Source organism: Anas acuta, chromosome 2 (genome assembly GCF_963932015.1).
Source record: "Anas acuta chromosome 2, bAnaAcu1.1, whole genome shotgun sequence".
NCBI classification, from domain to species: domain Eukaryota; kingdom Metazoa; phylum Chordata; class Aves; order Anseriformes; family Anatidae; genus Anas; species Anas acuta.
In genome coordinates this window covers 34,559,345-34,586,463 of record NC_088980.1, presented here as the reverse complement: position 1 = coordinate 34,586,463, position 27,119 = coordinate 34,559,345, and the positions used below count along the sequence as shown (strand labels likewise).

Sequence of the window (27,119 nt, the reverse complement as noted above, 5' to 3'; positions counted from 1 at the left end):
AAAGGTTACAGTGGTTATCAAGCAAATTGGCTTAATAGTGTTCCATAAAAAGTTATGTGAATAGTAAATTCAAATATATTTGATGCATTAGTGGATCAGAAAAACTTACGGGAAAACAGTATCTGACACCATGTTCATTGCCTCATCCATTCCAGGGAGCATATAGATGAACTGATAGCTTCAGAGATTAAAACACGCCAGGACTTCATTGCTAGCAGTGAACAGACATACTAGGGAAAATAAAAGAAACACAATCAAACATACGACATGACTTTACTTTGGGGACAGAAATTGCACGCTTGGTATCAGTGGGCATTTCGCCAGAGTAAGGCTGCAATGTGGGTTCATCCTCTGCTTACTGCTTGTAATTGCCCGCATACAATTCTGTTTTAAGTCTGAGGAAGAACATGGCAAGGAGACACACGAATTTCTTTGTTATGCAAGAGGAGCAACAGTCTCAGGTTATTTTAAAGCTTGTTAGGAGGGATTTTCCCGCAAGCTTTCACAGAGCACTTATAAAAGGCAAGATGTCAAGAAGAAATAGTTGGAGCAATCAAATTGGATCTATAGGTATTGAAATAAGAAGGTTTTGTAGCTTTGGAAAAAGTATCCAACAGTTGTTTTCTGCTAGTTCAGGAGTTAGTTTCACTGTGCTATACCAGCTACGTTATGCTCGGAAACAATTTTGCCTCTGCCTGCTACGAATCTGGGCATTATTTTGACTCCTTGCAAAAAATATATTTACAACAAAGATGGGTTTATACCAAAGCCAAAGAACAAAGTACTCCGGGTTTTGGTGATGTCCAGGTTGAATTCAGAAACGCCTTTCTCAACTTATTTTCTCTGAGAGGAACAGGAAGACAGTGCTCCTTGTTAGAATTCACCTGTGGGCAGTAATCTTGCTTGGATAGAGATAGGTATGTCAGAGGCACATGCTAGAAACTGGAAAGCATACAATAGCTCAAAATAAAAGACCTAAATTTATGTCTCCTTTGAGCTGGGTGAGCATTAAATATTTGGATCAGAAACGTGCAGCACAAAATCCTGATTTTCAGCTTATTTTGAAAAGAAACAAACTTTCAGGTACAATGGTTTGTATGGTGCTACTGCTGCTCATTTTGCTTTGATTTAAGATTGCAGAAGCAGAAGTAAAAATATTCCACACTCTTAAATACCAATAAAATGCAAGAATTATCTTATAAATAAAAAAGTGCATAAAATAACAGACTTGGAAATATTCATATAAATATTCAGCTTTAAACAAACCAGTTGACAGAGCAAAATAAATTTATAAATTTGGGGGAGAATAACAGCAGAAAACAATGAGCATTCATTCCCTTTGGAAACCAAAGTGGATAAATAGGTTTAGTCATCTCTGTCCCAGGAGAATCCCATAGTATGCATTGTTTTCAATGTAAAGTGCAAAGAATTGCATTGCATTTTGAATTCCATTTTAAAACTAATTAAAGGTTTGATTGTGCCACTTTCTCTGTGCTGGAATGCACTTCAATATGTACTCAGTTTAAGGCATGTGCTCAAGGAGAACTATTCCAGTATTTAATATCATTAACTATGATTTTATGTGCTTTGCTGGATCTGGGCCTAAATGTATAGAGCATATTACTCATCCTGCAAGTGAATGACAAAAATTAATGTCATCTAAGCAATTAATGAAATGAATTTACTCCAGATTGAGGTCATTATATCTCAGAGCTGCCATCTTTTCATTTAATTTAAATGTTCAGGTTATTTAAGTCAGATATGTAGGGTTATGTGGAGGATTTCAGATTTTGTTTACAGAGCCACCAGAATTCAAAATAGTGTCATAAAAATATATTTAAAGGCCAAGTTAACTAATGGGGATGTTTAAAATCTGTTTTCATATTCTCTCCTGTCCACACTGTATTTTTGTTTTTTATTATATTTTATCTTATTGCCATTTGCAATAATTATTTGCTAAGTATTTCTGAAGGCAAGCAAAAAAGCTAACAAGCAAGTGACAGTTCTGACTCTTTTATCAGTAAGGCTTCCTATCTTCATATATTTCCCAATGCCGAAAAAGGTCTCTTAAATAAATATCTCATGCCCCCGTGTGGTTAAATTGAGAGAATGCTGAATAAATCCTTTAAAGTTGCTTTTCTATTTCTTTTTATTTGCATACAGCACTTCTTTTGCATACCAAAAGAAGAATGATAACTAAACTGCATAACAGCCTAATTTAGATATTTTACCAACAAAGTCTGCACATAAGTAAAATCTAGAAAATACATTACTGTTTTAGGCACTACCATGACCTAGCCTGGGAGAGAGTGCACAAAAAAAATCTGATAAAAAATGATTGACCAGTGATTGGGAAGGCATTAGCTAAAATCCATCTGTTAATGACTAGTCACCTTAGGCTTTTAGGTATTATTTAATTAAAAATACAGCCTAAATATATCAAATTATGATCAAAATTCATAGATTTAATATTAAGGAGGGAAATATTTGTTGTTGTGTTTTTCTAAACCAAAGTCTGGACTCTGGTGTCTTGGCAAAGCAGAGATATATCAAGATGGATTTATTATCATATTTCTTCACATCCCACACTGAAAAAAAAGAGACTGAAAAGAAACAAAAGACTTCCTACATGTGACAAATCTTATCACACTGCAGTGGTCATTTTCTGGATTAGAACTGAAAATAACTCAGTCCATTCTGATAATTTGTGTTCATCTAGAATCACAGGCCTGCAGACATGTCCATTATACAGCCATTAGTCTGCACGTGGAGACAGAGGTTCCATTCCTTTTGGCCGCAGACATACTTTTTGACCTGCAGTAAAATCACTGCAGGTTTTACTGAAAGATGTAAGTAGGGGCACCATGAGTTTTTCTAAGTGCCAAGGTCGGTTACTTCCATCAAAATCAAAGGCTTCTGGGCATCCCCTCCCTCTCCATTCAAATCCTTTTAACTCTCATAACTAGCTCCCCAGATTTGCTGCTAAATTTGTGCTCTCCCCTCTCCCAGTGCTCAAGGTACAGTGGGATGTCCAACTGAGTTTATTGTTAGACACAACTTATTTGTTTATTTGCACTAAATAATTGGTGAAATTACCTGCAGAGCAGAATATGGCTGTGACGCTGCAGCAGGCTACAGCATGACACTTAAATTAGCTACCTGCCGTGCTCTTCCCCTTTTGCTGTGATTACCTCCCTGCCATACTCATAACTAATCAAATTAACTGTACATCCATCTGTTCTGAACCAAAATCCATGGGACTGCTTCAGCGTGGGGTCAAGCCTGAGCCCTGTTTCTGCACGCAACGTACCATGCTGACCTCCCCTCAGCCTTCTCTTATGGCCCCATCCTGTGCAGCAGACTGGTGAGATGGACCTTAATTGAGAAATTAATATATGGCACGGGGAAAGAAAGAGAAAAGAAAATATGTGAAAGTGGGAGTCATACAGCTGTTTGTCATACTGCAACGTGAAATTGGTCATCATTATGCCCTCCTGCATCTGGACAAATAGTTGCTAAATTAAACAGTCTTTAAAGAGACAAAGAGAGGCAGATGATGTAGATGTAGCGCCCTCCTCCCTTCCTTCCCTTCCCCCTCCCAGTTCCTAAAGAATGGCTTTAATTTTTTCTACAAAAACAAATGCAAGAGTATAGAGAACTACATGACAGAACTAGGTGACTGTTATCAGTATCTCCAGTGATGTACTGTTGTAAATAGAAAAACAAACAGCTCACTATTGTAAAAAATTACAGTGCTGTAAATCCACCCAGGGATTGTGGTGATATCATAAACTATAAGAGCAAAGCTCAAGTGGCCTTATACAGTCACCACAATCCAGTGATGGAATTATAGCACTATAACTCAAAATTTATTTAGTTCTTACACTTTATAGAGAGAGGATCTGTGCTTAGGATCGACACCTTGCACAGACTTTCCTGGTTTGCTGTTCTTGTTCTGCTCTTTCTGCAGCTGCCTCTTGCTCTAATTCCTTCACGGCCCCACACACAACTCTCACGGCTCCTAGTGCTTCCCCTACCATGCAGCACCTGCCATCACAGCTCCTTTCCTACCGGGACTAAAACTCCTTGATTTTTGTCTCTGAGAAAGTCAGCACAAGGTTCAGGGAACTGAGTGTCAAACATGATGAATACAAATTATCAGAATCAGTGGCTTGGCATCTGATGAGGATTTTGAGAGATGGTGTGGTATTAAACCTTCCTTCAGTACTTGCTTATCTACTGCCCAAGCCAATACATCAAGAATTAGAACATGACTCTTCAGGACATTGTCAGCCCATCACAAAAAATTTGGGCATTTCTGGTAACTCCAAGCAGGACTGACAAATGTTCTTTACCCATAAATTTGGGACACATTGTGCGATGGTTTTGAAATGCTACAGAACAGACAGTGAATGAGCTCCAGTACTCACTTGCACCTTACCACTTGCAGTTTTCCCGTTAGAAACCTGTTGATCCACAGAGACCAGTGGATCAGACCTTCACAAAGATCTCTCCTCTGGATTTCAGATGAACAGGGATGCACAGACCATTAAATAATAAATAAATAAATAAATAAATAAATAAGGAAGTAGTGGAGAAGAGTGACTCTTTTTTCACAGGAACATAAAAGTGTTGGTGTTAAAGCAGCCAAACTCTCCAGCTAACCTACCATGCTATCTCAAGCAGTATCCAGCAGCACATTTCAAAGAAAGTTGCACAAAATCTGCCATAATTGAACAACTTTCTGCATTGTTAACCTTGTCTGTTTTCAAATAGTTGGTACCTCTCTCCTCAGGCCTCACTTAGTCAGGCCTTGACCCTCTTCTTGGGAGGGGGCCCTGGCAGGAAGCTTGCTTGATGGCTTTCTGGTTCCTAGCAGGTTTCATTTCTTTCCCAGGTGAGAAAGAAAAGAAGAGTAGTCTGCCCAGAAGACTTTTTCTGGCTCCATCTTATTTGATTATCATCAGAAGGAGCTGGCAGGCCTCTAGAGCATCAGATGGCCTCTTGGTGTCCTGGTTTGTCAGAGGTGAGCCCAGCCCTGCCCTGAGGCAGGGAGATGCATGCCTGAAATGAAGCATGAGTGCATCCCATCTCTCTTCACATTCAAAGTGGAGGCATGGAGACCTCTTGCCCTTCTGAGCTAAGTTTGTAAATGAATATTTCTATGTAAACAACAAAAATAACTCCCAGTCATGGATCATGACCCCAGTGTGATGGCTGTGCTGCTTCACCTTCCCTGTCATTTTTTCACAATGTAAAGAGATGTTACAGACCTCACAGCTAACACTCAACTCAAGGTTAAGAATGACACAGTCATCTCCTTCACCACGACATGCAGAGCTCAGTACTTCCCAGTGAGATGCTACTTCCCATCTGAGGACACTGTCTGACATAACTGTCATAAAACAGCGAGGATGAAAAGAACAGATTTTTCTCTCCGTCTTTCCCTTTGAAAAGCTACATTAAGAAAATGAAAGAAAGAGAAGCTTTATTTCAAATAAGCTGGAGTTTCTTATTCACCAGCTTTGTCAGCAAAATGCTTGCAGCCTGTGTCTCACTCCAGGAAACTGGATGTTTTCCTTTAACTTTTTTTCTCTCCTAAATTGCCTACATTTTTTCCTAAAGTGAAAATCAGACATTGCAACCACAATTCAGATAATATATAGTATAATCTTCATGCTCCTCAGTGCTTATGTACAAGGCATAGGGGAACCATTAAATGAGCACCATATTTCTGGGGGAGGTGGGGAGGGAAGTCATTCTGAAAAAGGGAAGAATACGGAGTAAGGGCATCTATATCTGTAACTAACACAGGTTCCAAACTGCAATAGGAAAGGGGGAACTTGTAATAATAAATCTATTAAAAGTCTCTTGGTTAATAGTTAACTTGAATAAAAGCTATTAATTATTTTTTAAAGTCTTGAAAGAGTTTTTAAGACATAGTTTAATTTTTTCTCATGTACTTTCCATTGCTGCCTGTGGACCATAGACTTAATCAGATTTCTCTTTCTTCTAAGACTTTATGAAGTCTTTCTTGATTTGCAGCCAACCAAAGCACTTTTAATAATGTATGGTAAAAGAGTTTAATTTTTAATAGACAAGAATGGGCTTGAGCTGCTACACACTGTAGTAGATTGGTAAGTACAGTATTATACTCTGCAGAGTAGTTAGTAAAAAAAGAAGAATGCATTTATATCCCAAATGCTATTTGAATACATGTTTATTTTATTACTAACACCAATGTATAATTGAAGAACCTGTCTAACCTTAAATTATCGTTCACACCTTTTTTTTTAACAAGAAGATAAAGTCGTTTTCAGCTTGTTACCCTAATAACTCAAGCCTTTTATTGTTTTCTCTCTCCCATGCTGTTCTGCTGCTCCAAACGTTCAAGGAAAATAAAAACATTAAAATGTGAAGTTACACATTCATATTCCAGATTTAGCTAATCAAAGTGCAAAATGTCTTCTGACACTGTAGAATGATTCATAAGGGTTTACCTTAAAATAAGATTATTTGTACCATGATGTTTGCGTGCATTTGCCTTTTGTCTACTACTACCCAGCTAACAGGAAAGCTCAGAACGACATGAAGTTGAACATCTAGTTTAAAATCAAAGGTCTGATTCTGCAAATCAGGGAGAGCAGGTTCACAAAGGATTTTTTTTTCTTGCCAAGTCATACTTCACAAAGAAGGGGGCTTTCATAGAAGAGTAAATTCTCCTATTTTCCTGCAAAATCCCCAAACCTAAACTAATGCCTCATTAACAAAGATAGAAACTATCATTGTGCCCACAGTAATTGTACAGATTTTGAGTCTTTACACCTGTGGTATTTCACCAGAGTCATTTCTGATTTAGTACCGGTTTCCTAATGAAATGAGGCAAATCTGTTTCTCTGTGCAGAAGTGTGTGTCTGTCAGTGACCCTTGATAACTTTCAAATCTGAAGCCAAGTTCAATTTGGCAGGGCAGAAGTCTCACTGAAATTCTACTTCATGATAACATGCAAGGCAAGAGAGGACAGACATGCAGCTCATGCAGGGATCCTGAAGTAAAACTAATCCTTACTGCACCTTGGAGAATTCACACTAGCGTTTACTCTTCATTCACAAAGTTAAGGGAAACCAAGCTTCGCTGGTTACACTGAGCAGTGAAATATTTATTCTCAGTATGAGGGAGAAACCAGGCCTGTATACATATACAACGTCAGGATACTGACTGCAGTGAAGGTATGACTACCTGCTTAGATCCATAAATATTATGGGCAAATACACCTCCTATTGCATGCCAGAACTGAAGCATAACACAGCAACACCAGCACAAACCCATCATTGCATCCCATAGGAATGGGTGAAAAACGAATTGAATTGTTTGCCAATTAAAGAATGTATATATTTTTAAATCTTCTTAATTCAAAATGAGCCATAGAATAGGTCACATAATACATAACAGCAAAATGAATATATTATGAATGATTTATCATTATGGAAATGTGCAGATGCATATTGGTGGCATGAGTCATATAACATGCAATTTTCACACAATATGTTGTTAATAATAGATAAGGATTTATCAGTATATTATTACACGAAACAGAAGGAGCAATATTAAAACTTGTTCTTTCACTGGAATTAAATAACTTACAGTACATTGAGCTGCTTATGACGTTGAGCTACTCATACTATTACTACTAATTACATTTTAATATCAAATTTTTAAAGTAGATGTACATCAAGCCACTGTAGCAACTCATCACAGACCAGATCAAAATTACTGTTGTACCACTAAGCCAAAATAAATGCTCTTTCCCATGCCTACCTACACTAAACAGAAAGAAGAAAAGAAGCAAGCACTACCTTGTCCTAGTTTGTAACACGAACCTGTAGGAAAACTCTTTAAATTAGCCCTGTGAGGCTTATTTCACATGCAGATGGGAGGGCTCATTCCTATTTAACTGTCTGGGGAATTTTCAGAAGTTCAGTTATGGTCAAGTCCTCTGAACAGCTTGGCTGATGAGTGACATAAGATAGCAAGACAAAACAAGTCTGGGACAAGAGGCTAGGAACACTAAAGTTGATTTCAACAGTACTAGAGATTCCCATATGCCTTAACCAGACGTTTTTGTGGATCAAGCTGGAGCAATTTGAGTATAGACAGACCTCTTCCTCAACATCACTTGTTACCACCAACAAATGTGTTTTCCCTCCCAAAATAAATCATTTTAATAGGTCATGCCAGTATGCTTCAGCTGCCTCTGCTCCAAGTCAGCTTGGTCAGTTTGTGCCACTACTGCAAGTGGTCTAAACATAGCAGAATTTGTAGTCACAATGATGAGTAGTGCTCCTATTGCCTTTTCCAGTACTTGAGCTCTAGGGCCTGATAATCCCTACCTCAGGAAAGATAATGACCAATCATCATAGCTGCTTGACTTGAAATTTCCAAAGAGTTCCTGTCATAGTGCCATCAAAGGCAAATTAACCCATGAGAAAGTACAGGGGATATACAACCCTTTGACTGCCTGGCATGCAAAATACCTGAAAAACTTCACTTTACATTGTCTTAGAAAATCAATATACATAGAAGACAAACTGAATGTCATGAAAGCCCGATACAGCTTAGACAACAGCAATAAATTTTCCTATTCTGTCTAGGGAAAATGGAATTTGTATTTGTGCCAAACAATGCAGAAGGGTTTTTGGATCATGCCAATTCCATTTATTTTAGAGATCAAATATTCCCACACAGTTAATTGAAAAACCATTGATCAAGAGAGGTTCATAATCCAGTAGCAAGTTAAAGGAAAACCCAATGGTAAATGACCACATGTTCAATAGATATTAGCACAGGAATTGCATGCATTATTGTTTTTATTGTTACCATTAAAAAAAGGAATTTGGAAAATCCATCTGTTCCCACAGATGGAAGCCCCATAACATGAGGCTCCAGAGAGTCAGGAACCCACCACACTCAGCCTTGGTGAAAAGAGACAACTGCTGCACCTGACCTGCCAGAGCACTAAGAGGACATGGGCTCCTTTTAAGGTATTATCTTCCTTTTATTTCCTCTGTTTTCCAATGAATTTGGCCTGGATTTGGAAATAATTCAGGCACCCCCAAAACTTCATTTCCCCACCCCTAGAATATATGTGATTTTCCAAACAGAAGAGGTTGCTTACTCTGAGAGAGAGGGCTATCACCAAGGAACTCTGAGGGCATATGATGCTTTCTTACTTCCTACATAAATTTTTTTATGTACCCACATACAACTACACTTAATGAATCATTACTGGTCCAGTATCCTTTTCCCTCCATCTAGCACACCACACTCCAAAACAACATCTTGTACAATAGGCTTGGAGAATGCAAGGGGAATATTGCCCCTGTGCAGAACTGTGTTTAGTTTCTCATCATACTCCATTTTTTCCAAGTTTTCTGAAAGAAGTCCCAGATCTTTGAACCCAACATTTTCTGCTGTCAGCCAGGGCCAGAAGGATTACATACAGCAAAGAAACAAAGAGGAAATGAATGCAAATAATGTCTCTAACAACAAGGGAACACTGAACACAAAAGCCAGTGACTAATTAAAATGTACTCTTTTCTCACATAAGCTCCTAATTAGCTTACTAATAACATTCTCATGTTTTAACAATTTAATGGCCTCCTGCTACATAAGAAATGGGCAGAATCTTTCACACCTTCTCCACCTGAGAAAACCTGCTTCCTTTTCACTTCTAGCTCTGTTAATGGTATTTCCCTCTCCCCTGGGAAAGGGGATATTTCCCCACATACGGTGTCAGGCAGGTTCACTGCAGATACTGGTAGCAAAGCACCTGGACAGGTCCTCACACACAACTCACCTCACACAGCTGTGCTTCCAGATGTTACCCCTTCTGGCTCCCACTGTCATCTGGTTCATTCTGTAGTCTCAGTCCTACTGGAGGAATGGGTGACACAGCAAACTATAGTGTCTGGAAATCTAGTGGCCCTTATCTTAGGGATGGGATTATTCCTGATTCCTGAACTCATCCCTCAGAATTCAGAGAGAACACAAGAGAGGAAATGCAGGCACACCATTTATCCGGAACAAACGTGAAAATTATGGCAGGTGGACTAGCACTGAAGCCAAGCTGAAAGAGAAGCATTTCACAGGAATTACCAGGTAAAACCAGTCACACAGTCTGTCTGGTCCATTGCTTACTGCTCTCTCATGGTAACATGCCAGATGCTTCACTAGAAAGTACAAAAGTCTGGTAGTAGGCATTGTGTAGCATGTCCCAAGCCCCATCATGTTATCACAGAATCACAGAACAGTTGAGGTTGGAAGGAACCTCTGTAGGTCATCAGGTCTAATGCTCCTACTCAAGCAGGACCACCTCAAGCAGGTTGCACAAGGAATATGTCCAGAAGATATATCCTCTTCCCAAGAAGGCTTCAAATTCCCTCTAAAACTGCTTACTCTTATCATCTTCAAGGAGACACACCCAACACTTTTGATTGTCATCCTACCCTAGATGTTCCCCAGTAACAGGAGGAGCTTACTGTTCCTTGTGCTATTGGATAAGGATTAAAGTGTGGGAAAGGAAAAGAAGTCATTTCTCCTAAGAAGATCAGTCCTTGGAATTTTTTTATTATTTTTTTTTCACTTTAAGTGGCTCTAGTACAGAGTTTAGGAGGTATGGTTAGTGTTTCCTGTTATGTCGGTCAAATTACAGTAACAGTCATGTCAGAGAAGTTTCCAACACTTGACCTGAGGTCCGAAGGGAGGTTTGAGTGTCTTTTTAGCTCTAATACAAAGCAGTTTAAGGCCTCTAGGATCTTAGCCTCAGAGAAGCTAAAACAGAAATTACTCCATGCATGTCACACAGCTTTAAACCCATGAAAACAGCCAACTTAATTCTAAAATGAGGTTATTCACAAATGCTTCAGCTTTACAGTGCAGTAAATGCTATCAACTTGTCTATAGTCCAGTTTTCCAGCATGAATATTTATCATGAGCAGATTTCTCATTATGCAGCTGATTTTAAGTATTAGCATATGAGATTTAGGCAGTTTTTAAGAATTTAAGAATAACAAATGGAAGAGCAACACAATATGCTTTCTTATGGCAGCTTGGCTCACCAGCCTACCTAGCAATCAACTCAGTATGTGCCTTAATTTCATTTAACATGGAGCCTGAATCACCTTCTGGGATAGAGCATGCACAGGCAATCCAGTGCCTTCACTGCATGCAGCAAAGTGGCAGATGCCCTTTTAAAAACTACTGTTGGAAATTTTGCCCTAAGAATATAAATCTAATAAAAACTTTGAAATTTCTAAAACCTTAAGTGATGGACAGGGTTTTAAATACACATTCCTAATTCAGTTTGAATGCAAATTAACATGTTTAATTTAGAGCAGAGACACTATATATATATCAATAGATCTCATTCATGTATAATGTCTCTTATGTCTCTCTTGGGATACTCTGTCAAGGGTGGAGAGGCTTTGCAGAGAGTTCTTGACAAATTAGAGGGCTGGGCAATCACCAACATGAAGTTTAATAAGAAAACTGCCAGATTCTGCACTTGGGAAGAGGCAACCCTGGCTATACATACAGTCTGGAGGATGAGAGGCTCTGCTCTCTGGGGACGGCGACAGGACCCGAGGGAACGACATGGAGCTGGGACAGGGGAGGGTCAGGATGGGTGTTAGGAAAGGCTCTGCACCCAGAGGGTGGTCGGGCACTGGGACAGGCTCCCCAAGGCAGTGGTCATGGCAGCGAGCCTGCTGGAGTTCAGGAAGCATTTGGACAATGCTCTCAGACATATGGCCTGATTTTTGGGTGGTCCTGTGCAGACCCAGGAGTTGGACCTGATGATCCTTGTGGGTCCCTTCCAACTCAGGATAGTCTGTAATTTGATGATTATATAACCTTATCAACTACGTCAATATATAACACTTGTTTTCAATGGGCCAAATGCCCCCAGTTGTACACATCTAAAAATGAGAATTATATGGTCCAAAAGGACCACTGAAGCAGAAGAATGCATACATGGAGAAAGCTTCTTTTCATAGTCTTTCTGAGGACACTGAAACAAAAGAAAGAAGGTGTTTTTGTCTACAAATAGAGATAGAACATTGTGGCTGTTTTAAGTCTCTCCTGTCATGGCTCTCAAATTTAGCTAATTAAGACATATTTCATGCAAAGAAAATAATTGTAAAGTCAGCGTGTCCCTACCAAGTAGCTATGTTGATTAAAAAGGTTCACACAAAAAACATTCCCAACATTCTTCAAATATATTCAAATTACTTCATTAATTAATATTAAGGATTGAAGCTTTTGAGATTGATGTCATAGGAAATGATGTCTTTTTGTTTACTGATGATATAAAATGATGGCAGTTTGCTTTTCTGTACAGATTCTGAGCTTTCTAACTGAGCTCAATTTGAGAAAAAATGGAAGTCATTTCAACCCAGAAGTTTATTCTACTTGCTTTAGTTACAGTGGTCCTTCTAACATCGAATAGTATGTGCCTAGATGAACTGATGAAGTCCAGTCTGCAGAGCAGAGAAGATGATGATGATAAATATTACAAGGTAAGATTTGTATTACTAAGAGAGTATTTGGGGGAACTGTGGGTCAAATCTTGAGTACTTTGAATTTTTTGACAATGGCTCTCCTAACCTCATAGCACAGTATTTGACATTACAGCACTAGCAGTATGAAAGAGGCTTGTTGAGAAAATTTTCAGGAAATTCATTTGCTCTGACACACACACTGTGTAAATCAATTCGTGTTTCAATTTTCTTGCAATACAGCCTTGCGATTAGGTTGAGACTTTTTTCTGAAATGTTTCTTACTTACACAGTGGGGCCTCAGTTAACATTCCTGTCAGGCATTTTATGCACATAATATAACAAATACATTATTAATCCAGAATTAATAAAGGCATGCTTGTAATACTCAAAGAATAATGATAAACAGAGAACATTATAAATCTAATATAGTTAATGTTCCTAAATTCTGCTCTGGAAATTGACTATAAAAATATCTTTGCAGGGTTGCACATTTATTATATCTCAATGGATGCCAAATCAAATTTGCACAGCTCATCTGTATTTTTTTTTCTTGTCTGCCCTGCAAATACTCCCTGGGAAGTGAGAGCCAACTTCTCTTTTTGTCTTATTGTCATTGGTGTAATAAAGATCCCTCAAAGCAAAATACACCTTTAATAATTTTAGTGAAATCTCCTGGTCTTCAATCTCTCTTCAGGTTCACAGGTGCAATCAGAGGCATAGTTTATTTGACATTTTAATCATGAAGTATGAACTAGAATGGTTCATTCCTTGGTGGTGGGGAAACCACCAAACGTGGATAAGAAACTGAAATTAGGATTAGTAGCATTTGTGCTACTAATTGTGTTACTACTTTAATTGAAGTAGAGAATCATATTTGTACATGTTTGCTGCTAAGGCAGAGAAATTTATTTTTGTCACAAAAATCAGAATGAGTGATTTTCAATACACCCAGGGAAAGAACATGATACATAGGAAAGGATCAGGTTGATATAGTTATTTTGCAGGTAAAAGCTGCTCTTTACATCATAAGACTAGTAACATACTGAGCTCAGTTCTTTATTGTAGCCACAGAAGTTAGATTTTGTGCTGGTTGGCTCTGACAGCCCAGGAGCAACTCATGTATCTTGTATGCTAGTGGAGGGTTAAAGCAACTTAAAGTTCAGGATAACCTCTGTGCTACAAGGCCAGAAGAGGTTTGAGATGGACTTGACCCATATACTTTCCATTTGTTTTGCTGACTGTTAGCCCATTAGCATGTTGGGTCAAAAGCACACACCCAGTGCTTAGGAAGAAATGAGACACACCTCCAGGTGGCTTGGCCCATCTTCCTGTTCATCTAGACCAGATGAGTAAGAAGTTGTATCTGTATCAAGTCACTAAATATAGCCAGCATCTTCTACCCAAGATCTTCTTCTCCTTCAGACAGTGATATTAGCAAATGTGGACATGACAACAATACCTGTCCACACAAAACTGATGGCAGAGTTAACAGCACCTATGTCCAGAAATATTTCCAATTGACTCCATTTGAACACTTGCAGAAGCTGATGTGCTCTTGCAGTCAGAGGACTGAAAAGGTATGCAGGACAATGTCTCCAAATGAAGTAATCCACACTAGAATGGAGTTCAGCAAATATGGCTAGAAAGCATTAGATAACAGAAAAAGAGAAAAAGAATGATACACAGAAGCTTTCCAGAGAGATGATAAAATGAATCCTTTGTCTGACTAGTAGCTGAAATAATACGCTATACAGATGCTAGTATCATTTTTACTTTTTCTTCAGATTAAAGACAATGCCTTGGAAGAAAAACAAAGGAGCCTGAATTTTGAAGAAATGAAAGACTGGGGATCAAAAAACATCATTAAAATGAACACTCCTACACTAAACAAAGTGCCAAATTCAGTTGCTAATTTACCTCTTAGGTTTGGAAGAAACTATCCAGAAGAAAGAAGCATTAAACCAATTGCTAATATGCCTCTGAGATTTGGAAGAGCTTTTGGAGGGAATCTACCTAGGCATGCTCCAAATTTATCACAGAGGCTTGGGAGATCTCCACTTGTTAGAAGTTCCATTCAATCACTTCTAAATTTGCCACAGAGATTTGGGAAGTCACTGCCTGTCAGTCTGTCTCAAGGTGTCCAGGAATCTGAACCAGGTAACAATAAGCAAGTATTCAAGCCATGTATTAAAATTATTAAATCACAAGTTAATAATGATCAAACACAACCAGCCTTCCTCAAGGAATATTCTCTAAACATTTCAATATGAGACCAATTTGCCAAAAGAAAGATTTGCAGTTCATGAAATCAAAAAGCCTCATCACAAGAACTAGTAGAGAATCTCTATGAAATCTTTGTTAATGAGAAAGTGCCAAATAGTCAAAGCCAAAAAGCTCATATGAGATTAGGTTTGGCAATGCTTTTTTAGATCAGGTTTCATTTTGAAAAGTTTAAAGCTTTGGTGAAAAAGGTTCAGCATCATTAAAATATCCCATTTCAGCACTATAAAATGACCAAAGAAAATTACCTAAAAATTACTCTTTCATTTTCTAAATTTATGCAAATTAGAGTAAAAAAAAATAAATTCAAAACTCCATTGCAGCTTTTTGAAATGGTCAGAACAACTTTTTTTTTCCTGATCCAAACCTATTTTTTTTTCAGATTGTCTTTCTGAGGTAATGTTTCAGATTTTGATTTTTCATTCCAAGTTAAGATGAGAAGTTTTCTTGATGTCTCAAATTTTTTTCAAGTTAGGAAAAATATTTCCTGTCCTTTCTAAGAATAATTTTAAACAGTTCTTCAATAACAGTCCTTCTTCTCATCTCCACTGTTTTAAATCTGAACTGCCTATTTGTTTTGGAACCACGTTTCAGTTGGCTACCCCTGACTTGCATCTGCCATATGCATAAAGTGGAAGTTTAGGCCAGGAAAGATACCTGATCTATCAGAAGCCAATATTCTTTCCTATTTAATTGGATTTCTTTTATTCTTTACTCACCATCTAACCTGACTATTATAGATTTTGTTTTATTTTTCTGATATTTTTAGGGATATGAATTTGATACATTAATATCGGAATCAGAAGAGTGAAAGTGAAAGACTTGGAGAAGATGCAATGTGTATCCAAAACTAAAGGTCATAAGAAGAAAACATATATGAGAACTGAAATGCAAACCTGTCTTCATGTTATAATGTATGTATTCTGTATAAATGATTGATGTATAAGGGAATGATTGTAGTGAGTGTTGTACTAGTTTACTTCAGTGGCAGTACAGTATAAATTCTATTTACTTCTGTGCAACTGATATCTTGTTGGTTGTAGAAACTAATTTCAAAACAATCGCTGTATAACAGAAAGCATTTTAAACACAATTAAAGAAACATAGTAAAAATAAAGAAGCATGGTACAAATAAAAAGAATCCTACCGTGTGAATAACAAACAGATGCAGGACCAAAACCACCGGTACATTTTTGTCTTATGTAGCTGAAGAAAATCAAGTGAAATGTAGAGAAAGCACTTTTCCTGTTGTTTATGAGTCCTGCAAGATATAAATCTGAAAGGCGACTAGTCAGGAAAAAAACAAGCTTCTTGGACCCCCACAGAGGAATAACATCTAACCAAAGTCATACTGTAATGCAATTACCTTGTTTTTTATATGTGAGATAATGTCCTCCCTAATGACCTACAAGATCTGCCCTGTGGGTGTCCTGATTCCTCTATTAATGTGAACAACATTACAGTTACCAGATACACATGCAGAAGGGGCTCCTCCATTATAAGCCCATATTTCCATTTCATATTTCTTATCAAAACATTCTCTTCTAAGTGGAATATTGTTTCTTTAGGCTTCCTCCAAAATTTCAGTAAGTTTCCAGTAAGTTTTGAAAAGAAACTGAATTCATACCCATTAAAGGGAAGTCAAATCTGTTGGAGTACACCCAGGATCTATGGGATTCTTCCTTCTAGTCCCCAGAAGCCTCACTAACCTGATGTCAGGTCCAGCCAGTGGTGGCACTGGGCATCCCTAAGAAAACACAGAACACGTACACACAGTATATACAGCCACAGCTGACTACCAACAGACCAGACAGCGATGCCTTTACAGACACCATGCGATGCCTTTACATACACACCAACAGGACTCACACAAACTTACAAATGGCCTGATCCTGTTCTTACTCAGTGCTTTCTAGCAGATCTGTGAACAGAATCTCCCTCCAGCTCTCTCCCTCCAGAATCTCCCTCAAGTTGTTCCAGACCTGTGGTCGCTCCAGCAGCTGGTTCACAGACCCCTGGTCCCTCCAGTGTCCATGAGCACATTCATACAGGAAAACATACAGATATTAACATGAGGATAGGACAAACCATGACAATCAGGCACAAGAGATGACATGACCAGACAAGCACAGTAGATTGCTTGCATGAAGCCAAATTCCTTTATCCTCCCTCTTCTCCGTTTTCCCACGCATGTTCTTCCCCCATCTATCTTGACCCCTCCCCTTGACTGTCTTTGGCTCTCCCCTAAACCGTCCCCAAATAAGTTCATCACTTTCCCACATCCCTTTAAAACATCCCCTAGTAAGTTGTATGTGATCCCACAAGCCCTTTCAAAAACCCCATCTTAAGTTTGCTTTTTCCCATGAGATCCATGATAACCAGCTACAAGGCTCTGGCTGAACCTCCACGAGGCGTTGAGTGGTTCTTTAAGGCCCCATCAATCAATGATCTAAAAGTTCTGCTCTTTGTTACTGTTTTGTTATCTCCTCTTCCTCAGGGTTTGGATACTGAGAGTTTAATTTATTACTTCTCCAGCCTTTTATGCTGCATAACCAGTAACCAGATATCCTTACATTCCACATATCTTTAGAAGACACCTCTCCCCCCCCCCCAAAAAAAAATAAAAAAAAAAAAATCGGATAAATTCATAGTTGGGACAGAGCCTGAGCTCTGCTATTCCTCTACAAAGTTATTACAGCTACCTGAAAGACAATACTAATCAACTGGTGGCTGATTAATCTAATTCAATCCAAATTAATGAAACTGCAGTCCTGAGAATATCTAGTCTCAATATTCATGCAGACTTGAAACATCAAAGAGAGGGAGAACCAACAAGATTATGAAAGGAATTGAGCCTTTTGAAAGTCGAGGCCCAAACCAATCTTTAGGCTTGTCTCCGAGTCTCAGTGAGAGAGTCTCAATGAGTATTGGTGAAACATCAGTTTTGCAGCATGACACGTTGACACTTGGGCACTGCTGCCAGGTCCATGCTGAAGGATACTGGTTAACACATCATCTGTATGGGTGAAAATCCAGGCCCCAGCCTATGAAGCAGAAGTTTTGTCATTGCCTGCCACCAGGACAGGACATTATTCTTTCTGTAATCAAGAAAACTGGAATTTCTTAGTGATTTACAGACAAATGAACAGCAGAAGGAAATTCCCTGAACTTTGTGTTCTGGTCCTGCAAACCTCACTGCATATCATGCGAACTGAGAGCAAACAAGATTTGTGAGAATCCCTGAGCAGCAATGGGAGCTGCTTTTTTAAGGCACATATCACCTAGCAACAGGGAAGGGGTACACGTCAACTGGCATTAATGATGGCTGCTATGGGATGAAAGCAGAAGCCCAAACATTGGCCCAGCAGCAAGTACAATTAGGTTGCCCTCTTATTGCAAGCTGCACAGCATGGACACAGGAGATGGCTGTTGATTTATTTTCCCTCAGCAGAGGAAGAGCTAGGTGAAAAGTACATAAAGGAGGAATTATGCTACGCTGTGCAAAATTTCTGTTTGGTTTGAGAGCATGTGAGCCAAGAAAACAATCACTGGATAGTGCAATGGGAAGCAAAGGGGTACAACAGGCAACATACATTGCTATAGCTATTACTCACCAGATTATTTATTATCCAAATACAGATATTATTCATGAATTGGGAAAAAGCAAGGAAAGGACTAAAGTAAATCAAGTGACAGACTATCAAGGCTTACCGGCATGAATTCTAGTAGGGTTCAGGAGCTCCCAGCCTTCCCTGCCATACACACAATATTTATGTCTGTTATTAAAGCCTCCATGCAAAAACAACACCGGGCTTATTTTAGATTCTGACTTAAGCTTATAGAGAGGACAGCTGACAATCTACTGATTAATTTAAAAGTCTGAGGGCTCATCATGCGGTTAATTGCAATAAATCATTTGGACAGATGTAGTGGAATGTAAAGAGACACTGTTTTACTCTCAGAAGGAGCTGAAGACTTGGGCATCTGGCATTACAAACTCCTATTTCTCTGTCAATTTTCCTTCACAGGGCAGGAAATCAGTCTCTTGCATTTCCAAAGACCTAAGGAGCCAGGCTAGGCTGGTCAGTGGAACTGAGACCATTTTTGTCTTTATACTAAGAATCTGGCACACAGGTACATGATCAGTTTGAACGGCTCTTACTGCAGGCTCTTGGCGGTAGGAGCAGCCCTGTGTCTCTCCACCCTGTGACCATAATATCCTGCCACATCTCTAATGCCAGTATTAGCCATCATGAAACTGCATGGATGGAAACTAACCCTACAAAATCCCCTGTGTTTTGTTTTTGCTAGCTCAGCTTGCATTGACCTATAATCACCAGTGGCAATCCAAAGGAAAGGGGAAGGTTGAGCTTAACACAGGCAATTTTTCAATCTTAGTTTCGCTTCAACTGCTTTTGCAACTGCCCACTGCGTTTTCTTCAAAAGATGACAAGTGTGATGGCCTTGATCCAAGTGCTTACAAAATGACAGGCTACTAGAAATTTCCAGCCACTGAACAAGACATTTTGAAAATTACCCCCTCTTGAAAAGTAACCATTAACAGGAGTTGGAAATGTTTTCACTATTGACGGATATTAAATAACATCTAGCACAGATGCGTGGGCATCCATAGATAGCCAATTTGCACTTGTGCTGCTCACCTGAGGATGTGAACTATAGAGGTGCCTCAGAATATTTATGAAAAAAATCTGTACCATTAACAAGGGGAAAAGAGGCTTACAGGATCCTTATGTGTGTTTTAACTCAAAGAACCATGGACAGTGTAAAATATTTTTTTTCTTCTTTTCATATCTGTGCATATGAATCCTGTGAAGTAATTAGCTAGAAGTTCAGTTGAATGGCCATAGGAAAGCATGACAAAAATGATCAAAATTACAGGAAGAGCTACATAGACCACTCCTTTTTGGGCAGTGAAATAAATGATTGACAGGAAAAAATAAAGTCCTATAAAATCATGACTCATATAGAAGAATAGAAAACTTCTTTATTTTTTTTCTGATAACACAAGAAATAAGTGAATCGAAAGAAATTATGAATGAGAAGCTTTAACCTAAACTAAAGGAAGAGCTTTTGCAAACAGAACACAAATATGATGGACTTCATTGTCATGGAATGCTGTGCACTGCCGATATCTGCCACAGGTTTCTGCCAGGGATACGTTGCTTGGCTCAGAGAAACTTCTGTCTTGACCAGTAAGGCCATTCTGGTTTTGGAAGCATCCTGACAGTAGCTCCTGAATAAGCTTTTGCCTGAGTTGGAAACCCAACCTATTGATATATCCAGTTCTGATGCGATCAGCCTTACCTTTTGGCAGGATCTGAGCATAAACCCTCTCTTTTTAGAGCTGCTGTCAGGTAAGGGTCTGGGTAATCTCATAAGAAGTTTTGCCTTGTTTAGGTGATAAACACCTGCCTTTTGTCCCATCTGTCCCATCCACAACATGTGCCTTTTTCACTCATATGGCATGTGATGGAGAAACACTGAAAGATGGAGATAGTGATTGTTTTGGAAGGTAGATCCCGGTTCTGTAAGAAATATATGAGAGGCTGTTACTGAAAATAGAAGGAGGACTACATATGAGATCCTCAAGTCTGCTTGTTCTGTAACAGAATAAATGGATGTGCAATTGTTGCTTCTGGTACTAAGTAATGGTCTGTCGCGTTAAAGGGGTGTAGCTGATTAACCGTCACGGGCCCGTTTGGATTCAGAGTACTGAACCAGTCGGACATTCACCAAAACTGGGGGTCCGTTCGGACATTCACCAAAAACGTAATAACCGCCTGGGGGTCCGCTCAGACATTCACCAAAAACGTATTAACCACCTGGGGGTCCGTTCAGACATTCACCAACAATGCATTAACCGTCTGGGGGTCTGGTTAGATTCAGAACACTGAACTATCACGGATAACCACCCTCACCCTAGTTGCATTAATGAGAGCTATCACAATGCAATCAAGTATGGTTTATTACAGCAACAGATAATCAGGTTCTTTTGGATTGCCGGTGATAGTGACTATCTGCAAAAGCAAGCTAGTATGCATGAAATACACAGGTGTTACAGGTGTTCTAGGTGTGGGTTCTAGGTGTGGGTTCTAGGTGTGGGTTCTAGGTGTGGGTTCTAGGTGTGTGTTCTAGGTGTGGGTTCTAGGTGTGGGTTCTAGGTGTGGGTTCTAGGTGTGGGTTCTAGGTGTGGGTTCTAGGTGTGTGTTCTAGGTGTGTGTTCTAGGTGTGTGTTCTAGGTGTGTTCTAGGTGTGTGTTCTAGGTGTGGGTTCTAGGTGTGTGTTCTAGGTGTGTGTTCTAGGTGTTCTAGGTGTTACAGGTGCGCAGCCTAGAAATAAACGCGTTAAAAGGATCAAAGACTCTATAGAGATTTATAAGCAAATATTCAGATCTCACCCAAAGGCGTCCCAATGGGGGGGGAAGAGAGGCTCAGCCCGTCGACTGATCCCAGGAGTCAGGAGGTCCTAAGGATGTTGTATGTCCTTGGGATGGTATCTCCCCTGACGATGGTATCTTCCCTAACATCCCCTCTCTCTTGGGCCAATTTATATTATTTTCTATCTTTTAGGTGGAGCTTGAGTGGCTCTAGTCAAGCATATCTTAGTTATGATTGGTGTAAAGTTTTCCCGTTTCCGTTTAAAGTAATAGGCTCCGAGAAATTCAGAGCGCATGCTCAGTGAGGGGTGGTCGCACCTTGGAGGCGGGTAGCTTTTGGGATGGAGGTGTGTTTTGGTATTATAATGATATTATAATGAGCAAAAAGTACACTAGGGTACAGCATTTGTCAAAACATGACAGGTCTTTGGCTTAGGGTGGCAAAAAGTGCAGCTTTGTGCACAAGAACAATCGAGGCCCCACCTGATTACAGAGCCTAGCCGTGGTGTCTCCACTCCACTCCACGCTCCGTGGTGTTCCTTAGGGCTAGCACACCAAGTTTCCCCAGCGCGATAGCATCTAAGGTTGGGAGCCTAGGGAATGCTCAGATAATGCAGTTATGCCCTACCCTGAAAGCCTCTTCAATGCTGTACCTTTTCCTTAAAAGTGTGAATGTTAATTTTATTTTCCTAGTTACTTCAGGCATTTACACCACATGGTCCAAGAAAGAACATTGGCTAAATTGTGATTTCTACTGGTACTACTACATTCAAATCCTAAATCAGCAGTATCTTCCTTATTGAGATGATTCTTCCAAAAATGCATTAAGTTTCTCAGAGGGAAAAGCAGCAGTACCTGGAACCAGTTGATGACACTCTAATACAGCTAATAAATGAACTTCAACTGGACTTAAGTGAAGGAACTTAAATGAAGGAACTTTTGATGTCAACAAAATCTGAAGAGTGAGCTGGACTTCAGTTTTTCTTCTAAAAATCTAGCAGAAATGCTTATCAAACTAAGAATTTTGATTCTCTTCCATAGTATCAAAGAGAATATCTTGCTTTTCCTAAAAACAGCTCCTATCTGTTAGTGCTACTCAAATCCCATTCTTGCTTTTCAGGGAATTTAGGTCTTGGTAATATAGGAGTTTGGCATTATTCAAGGATATATGTTGCCTAAAGCAGAAAAATTATGAAATGGTAGATAGAAAATTGTAGAATATTCATATACTAGGATTTTCAGGATTGCCTATAACAAAGGGAAAGCATACAGTAATTGAAATGTGCACAGAATCATAAAGGTGGCAGCTTTAGATTCTTGTTTCTTTCTGCTGTAGAGTAAAAAAAAAAAAAAAAAAAAAAAAGACTATTTTTTTGTTATCAGAATGTGGAATAGAATCAAATATCTGCAGGAGGATGTTTACATGATGACTGGTATAGGCCACATTCTTCTGCCTTACCTGGAACCATATTCAATTAAAATAGAAGTCAGTTTATTGTTCAACAGAGTTGAAAGCAAAGCATAATATCAGACACTTCCTGCTTTAATTTTTCTCAGATTTCCTTCACTTCAGGCAGGTGGGGGGGGTTGATCTTACATATATGGCTAGAGACAGCAAATAACTAAACAAGGAACATTACCAATCCTTTCAATTACTGCTTCACATTCTACCTATTGCAAAACATGTATTCTCTTTTTCCTCAAATATATTTATATATCAAATTATTATCAAATATATATTTTATATATTATACCTCAGACATAATGAATAAATAAATGGTTAAATATGAAAAACAGGAGTTAAATTTTATACACTGTATATCACAGGAGAGATGCATAAACATGCACAGTGCAATATATATATTGTAGGGCACATTAAGTCATTTTATCTGACTGCAAATACCACATTTATGCTTATACAGGTAAAAAGTGATAGATGAGCAGTGATTCAAAACCAGAGGCAACTACTAGGCATATCCTAACTCAAATCTCTGCTTGGGTTTTGACCCTTAGTTCCTAAAACCACCCTGCCTCACATCAAAGAGAACACATTAAATTACTTTGCATCACTGAGATTCAACGTATACACAGGTCAACTTATATCTCTGAGGAGCTTTATTCTGATTTTTTTCAGCTGAAAACAAATAGATTTACAATTTGTGGAGATGCTGAACAGAGCCAGCATTTTCTGATGAGCTCCATGTGCTGTTGATTCCCAGCAGGGCTTAGCTGGTCTGTTTGCATGAATTTGTGAGGGAGAACAGAGAGGAACTTTGTAAAATCAGCTGTTTCTCTTAGCTGTTCAAGTCTGTGAGTACCTAAAGTACATCTGCATCTTGAGGTAATAAAATTACATTATAGACCCAAAATGGAGAATTTTATTTATAAAAGAATGGAGAAGAACTTTCCCTGAACCCTGCTGTTGAAGAGAGAGGATCAAATTAAAAATAAAAACATATGTTGGGTGCCGTGCTTGTCTTTGAATGTGGTTACCTTTTTGACTAAGTGCTTAGTTGCCCTTAGAGATCATCATCAATTCTGAGAGGTGCAAGTTTGCTCTGTCTCTCCAGAGGCATTTCAAATGAAATGGTACATCCTAATTCAGCAGCTTATTTCTTTCGGCAGCTAGGAATGAAAAGGCAGCAATTTAATTTAGATGCCTACAAAAAAAATTAAATACCAGGGAAGGTACACCTGGGTGCCTATCGTGCTTTTATACAGGGCTCACATATGGCTTGAAATAGTAAAGTGTGAATGCAGCTGTTTCTGAATTGTTTTTGAACTAGAAATGTCAGTTATGTGTGAAAAAAGCAGGTGGGGGGAAAGAATAGACCACTGTCAAAAGATGCATCCCCCACTGGCTCAGCCACTGCTGCTTGCTTCCCCAAGCTCCATACCAGGAGACATTTCCTAACAAATCTGTGCTTACACTTATTTATACACCACATGAATTTATGCATCCCCAAGGGTAGCCTGGAGGGTTGCAGAGTCCACCTCCATTTGAAATTTATAACCAGTGGTAAATAGTTTCTGGGTCTTATTTCCTTCTCATGCTAAGTGCAGCTGGTGCATGGTGGACCTGGCACAACAGCAGCACAGGCTGTGCTTGTGCACTAGTCCTCAGTGGGGATTTTCCTAATAACCTCAGAAATCTGAGAGATAAGGGTATGGGAACTTGGGCTGGCTGTGAAAAGGGACAGGTAGGAGAAAGTCTGAAGGTAAAGTACAAAGTAATGGGCTTTTTTTTTCCATTTTCTGATACTTGTGTTTTTAAAACAGCAAAATACTCTCACTTCTTTAGTTTAATCTTGACACTGAATAATCTGTTCTGTTATTGTTTTGTATAATACTGTTCTCTTAAATAACTGTGATATAGGCTCTATATTTTTTTTCTGTTATGTTGGCTACAAAATTTTGTCTTCAGATCCTTACCAGCTAGCATGCATTAGAGCTACCACTGTGCATTTATATGTACCTATTCTTAGTGTGTGTGTTTGATCATCAGGAAAGCTGATAAGCAGCAGTAACAGCTCACTTTGGCTTTGAATGAAATTGTACAATTCACTCTATAAGCCTGTATTTGATAGCGTTATACATACATGGAATACATGATAAACCTTAAACTGCACAGGGTCTTTGTAAACTATGGTCTTATCTTGTCCTCACTCTGGGATAAATCTAAAGGAACTCCACTGAGATTGGCTTACGTATTGATTGATTGACTTGACATGGAAACTTTGAGCAGGATTTTTATAAATAAAGAATCACTGAAGTGAAGAAGCTGCATATGTGGATATGTGATGTCTGTCAGGTGAACAGGCCAAAAGTGAGGCACAGATCCTTAGACTAAAATGATCTTAGTGGCTAGAAAAGAAATTATTCATACATACTTCTTTTAACATGCAAGTCATATCTTCAGACTGTATTGTAAGGTAAAACTAAGAATATGGTATGTAATTCATTTGACAATCTACATAGTCAACTTCTGTGCTCAAATAAAAGATATTAATAAGTACAGTGTATATAGAAGAACTTGCTTGGGGATACAAAACTTTGTTCTGTAAAGTAAAAGCAAAACATTAGGAGCATCGAAATGCAGTGCAGGCATTTGAAATTCCCATCGTGGCAAAACTGCAGCACAGGCATGTGGCCACGAGAGGGCAGAGAGAACATTCGTCTTACAGCACGGTTTTGGAGAGAATAATTAATCAGCTTAAAGAACCTGTGCTGTGGATTGCCTAAAAGCCTGCCGGAGGAGTCAGAAAATGTAAACTACAAAGTTAGTTTAACAAAAGCTGTTTCACGAATTTTCAGTGTTAACAAATTTTGGTCACACTGAACTTTAAGCCTTTAAATAAATTGTTCTAGACCAACTAAATTAAAAAAAATAATAATAAATCACAACAGTATTTGATGTAAAGCCTGAAAAGAGCATTTGCTGAAGTGTGTATTAAACAATCAATGTTATTACTGCTTTATATCTTTTGCCTTTTAGCACTGACATAAGGATAACAATATACATCATTTCTCACTTCAATAAACAGCTTGCCTAGGCTCTTTTTGGATCTGGATGCATCTGTAATTCACACAAAATCATGGCCATCAAAATCAGTGAGAAGTTCAGAGAATGGCATTGCAGTCCTCTTCACTTAAATGCTCATATCCCTCTGTTTTCCCTACCACAATCTGGGGGATAATGTGAGTTAGAGAAATGACTTTCCTTCCTACCTCGCTGAGCTGGCCTCATGTTTTCTCAGCCCACTGTCATTTAGGTAACAGAAATAGAGATTTAACCACTCAGAAATGATCCTTCAATTTTCTGTTTCCTCTGGCTAAATTACATTACACCAAATACAGTTTATTCAGAGGCATATTCAGTTTCAGTGTGGAGAGGTACTGCTTTAATAACTGCCTCTGCAAATCTTCATCTTTTCTGTATTAATCAATGGGAAGTTTGAAAGAGTTCTGACATCAGGCCATATATCTGCCAGAGTCAAACACAAATGACTATTTTATGTGTCTGTCAGAGCCATCAAGTGACTATCCTTTGGGAGCTGAATATTTTGCTTAAGAAGGCAGACTATACCTCCAATTCAAGAGGTGTCTTGTTGCAGGACTCCTCTTTGCCCCCATCAAAGGGGTAGTATTCTTTTTCCCACTTTCCACATAGCTTCCCCCAGCACAGGGACACCTTTGACAGGCCTTGATTGTAGGATTGTGGGAGCAAGTATTTAATAGGCCACTGAGGTAAGAAATAAAATCTGTGGGCAAGATCTCATGAGTCAAAGACAAGTAAAAATGGAAGGAACTCATGGGGAACTCATGACGAAACAGCTTCATATGCTTACCTACATAGCTTAGTAAAGCTGTCAGCCTGTAACTGACATTTTTTGGACTGGTTTGAGATTGGGATCTCATCCATGTGTACAAATACCTGAAGGGAGGGTGCAAGGAAGGCAGAGCCGGACTCTTCATGTGGTGTCCAGTGATGGGTCAAGAGGCAGTGGGTGCAAACTAAAACATGAGAGGCTCCACTAGAACATCAGGAAATATTTTTTTACTGTGAGGATGATGGAGCACTGGCACAGATTGCCCACAGAGCCTGTGGAAATTCTCTCCTTGGAGATATTCTAAAGACGTCTGGACATGGTCCTGGACAGCCTGCTCTGGGTGACTCTGCTTGAGCAGTTTGGTCAATATGACCTACAGAGGTCCCTTCCAACCTCATCATTCTGTGATTCTGTGTTCTTGTAGTATCCATCTTCCCTACTCTTTCATCACATCAGTGCAGAACAACCACTGTAGTCTGGTCAGGAGTAAATACAAAGAGGTATTATGGACCTTAGTCCCCCCAGACAATTTTTTCCTAAAGAAACTCACTAACC

The 27,119-nt window shown here is 39.0% G+C and overlaps 1 protein-coding gene across 1 annotated transcript; it reads left to right on the top strand.

Moving 5' to 3' along the window:
* Positions 1-12,416: 12,416 nt before the first annotated feature.
* On the top strand, positions 12,417-15,648 carry NPVF (neuropeptide VF precursor). Its single transcript, XM_068670988.1, has 3 exons — positions 12,417-12,575; positions 14,342-14,728; positions 15,607-15,648. Exons 1-3 carry the CDS (start codon positions 12,435-12,437, stop codon positions 15,646-15,648), a joined length of 570 nt encoding a protein of 189 aa, XP_068527089.1. The 5' UTR covers positions 12,417-12,434.
* Positions 15,649-27,119: the final 11,471 nt, after the last annotated feature.

What these genes read in the sequence shown, in the direction of transcription:
- NPVF (XM_068670988.1), top strand. Translation starts at nt 12,435, where the DNA reads ATGGAAGTCATTTCAACCCAGAAGTTTATTCTACTTGCTTTAGTTACA. An exon ending in ATGATGATAAATATTACAAG is followed by an intron (nt 12,576 to 14,341) that starts GTAAGATTTGTA and finishes CTTTTTCTTCAG; the next exon opens with ATTAAAGACAATGCCTTGGA. An exon ending in AACCAGGTAACAATAAGCAA is followed by an intron (nt 14,729 to 15,606) that starts GTATTCAAGCCA and finishes TGATATTTTTAG; the next exon opens with GGATATGAATTTGATACATT.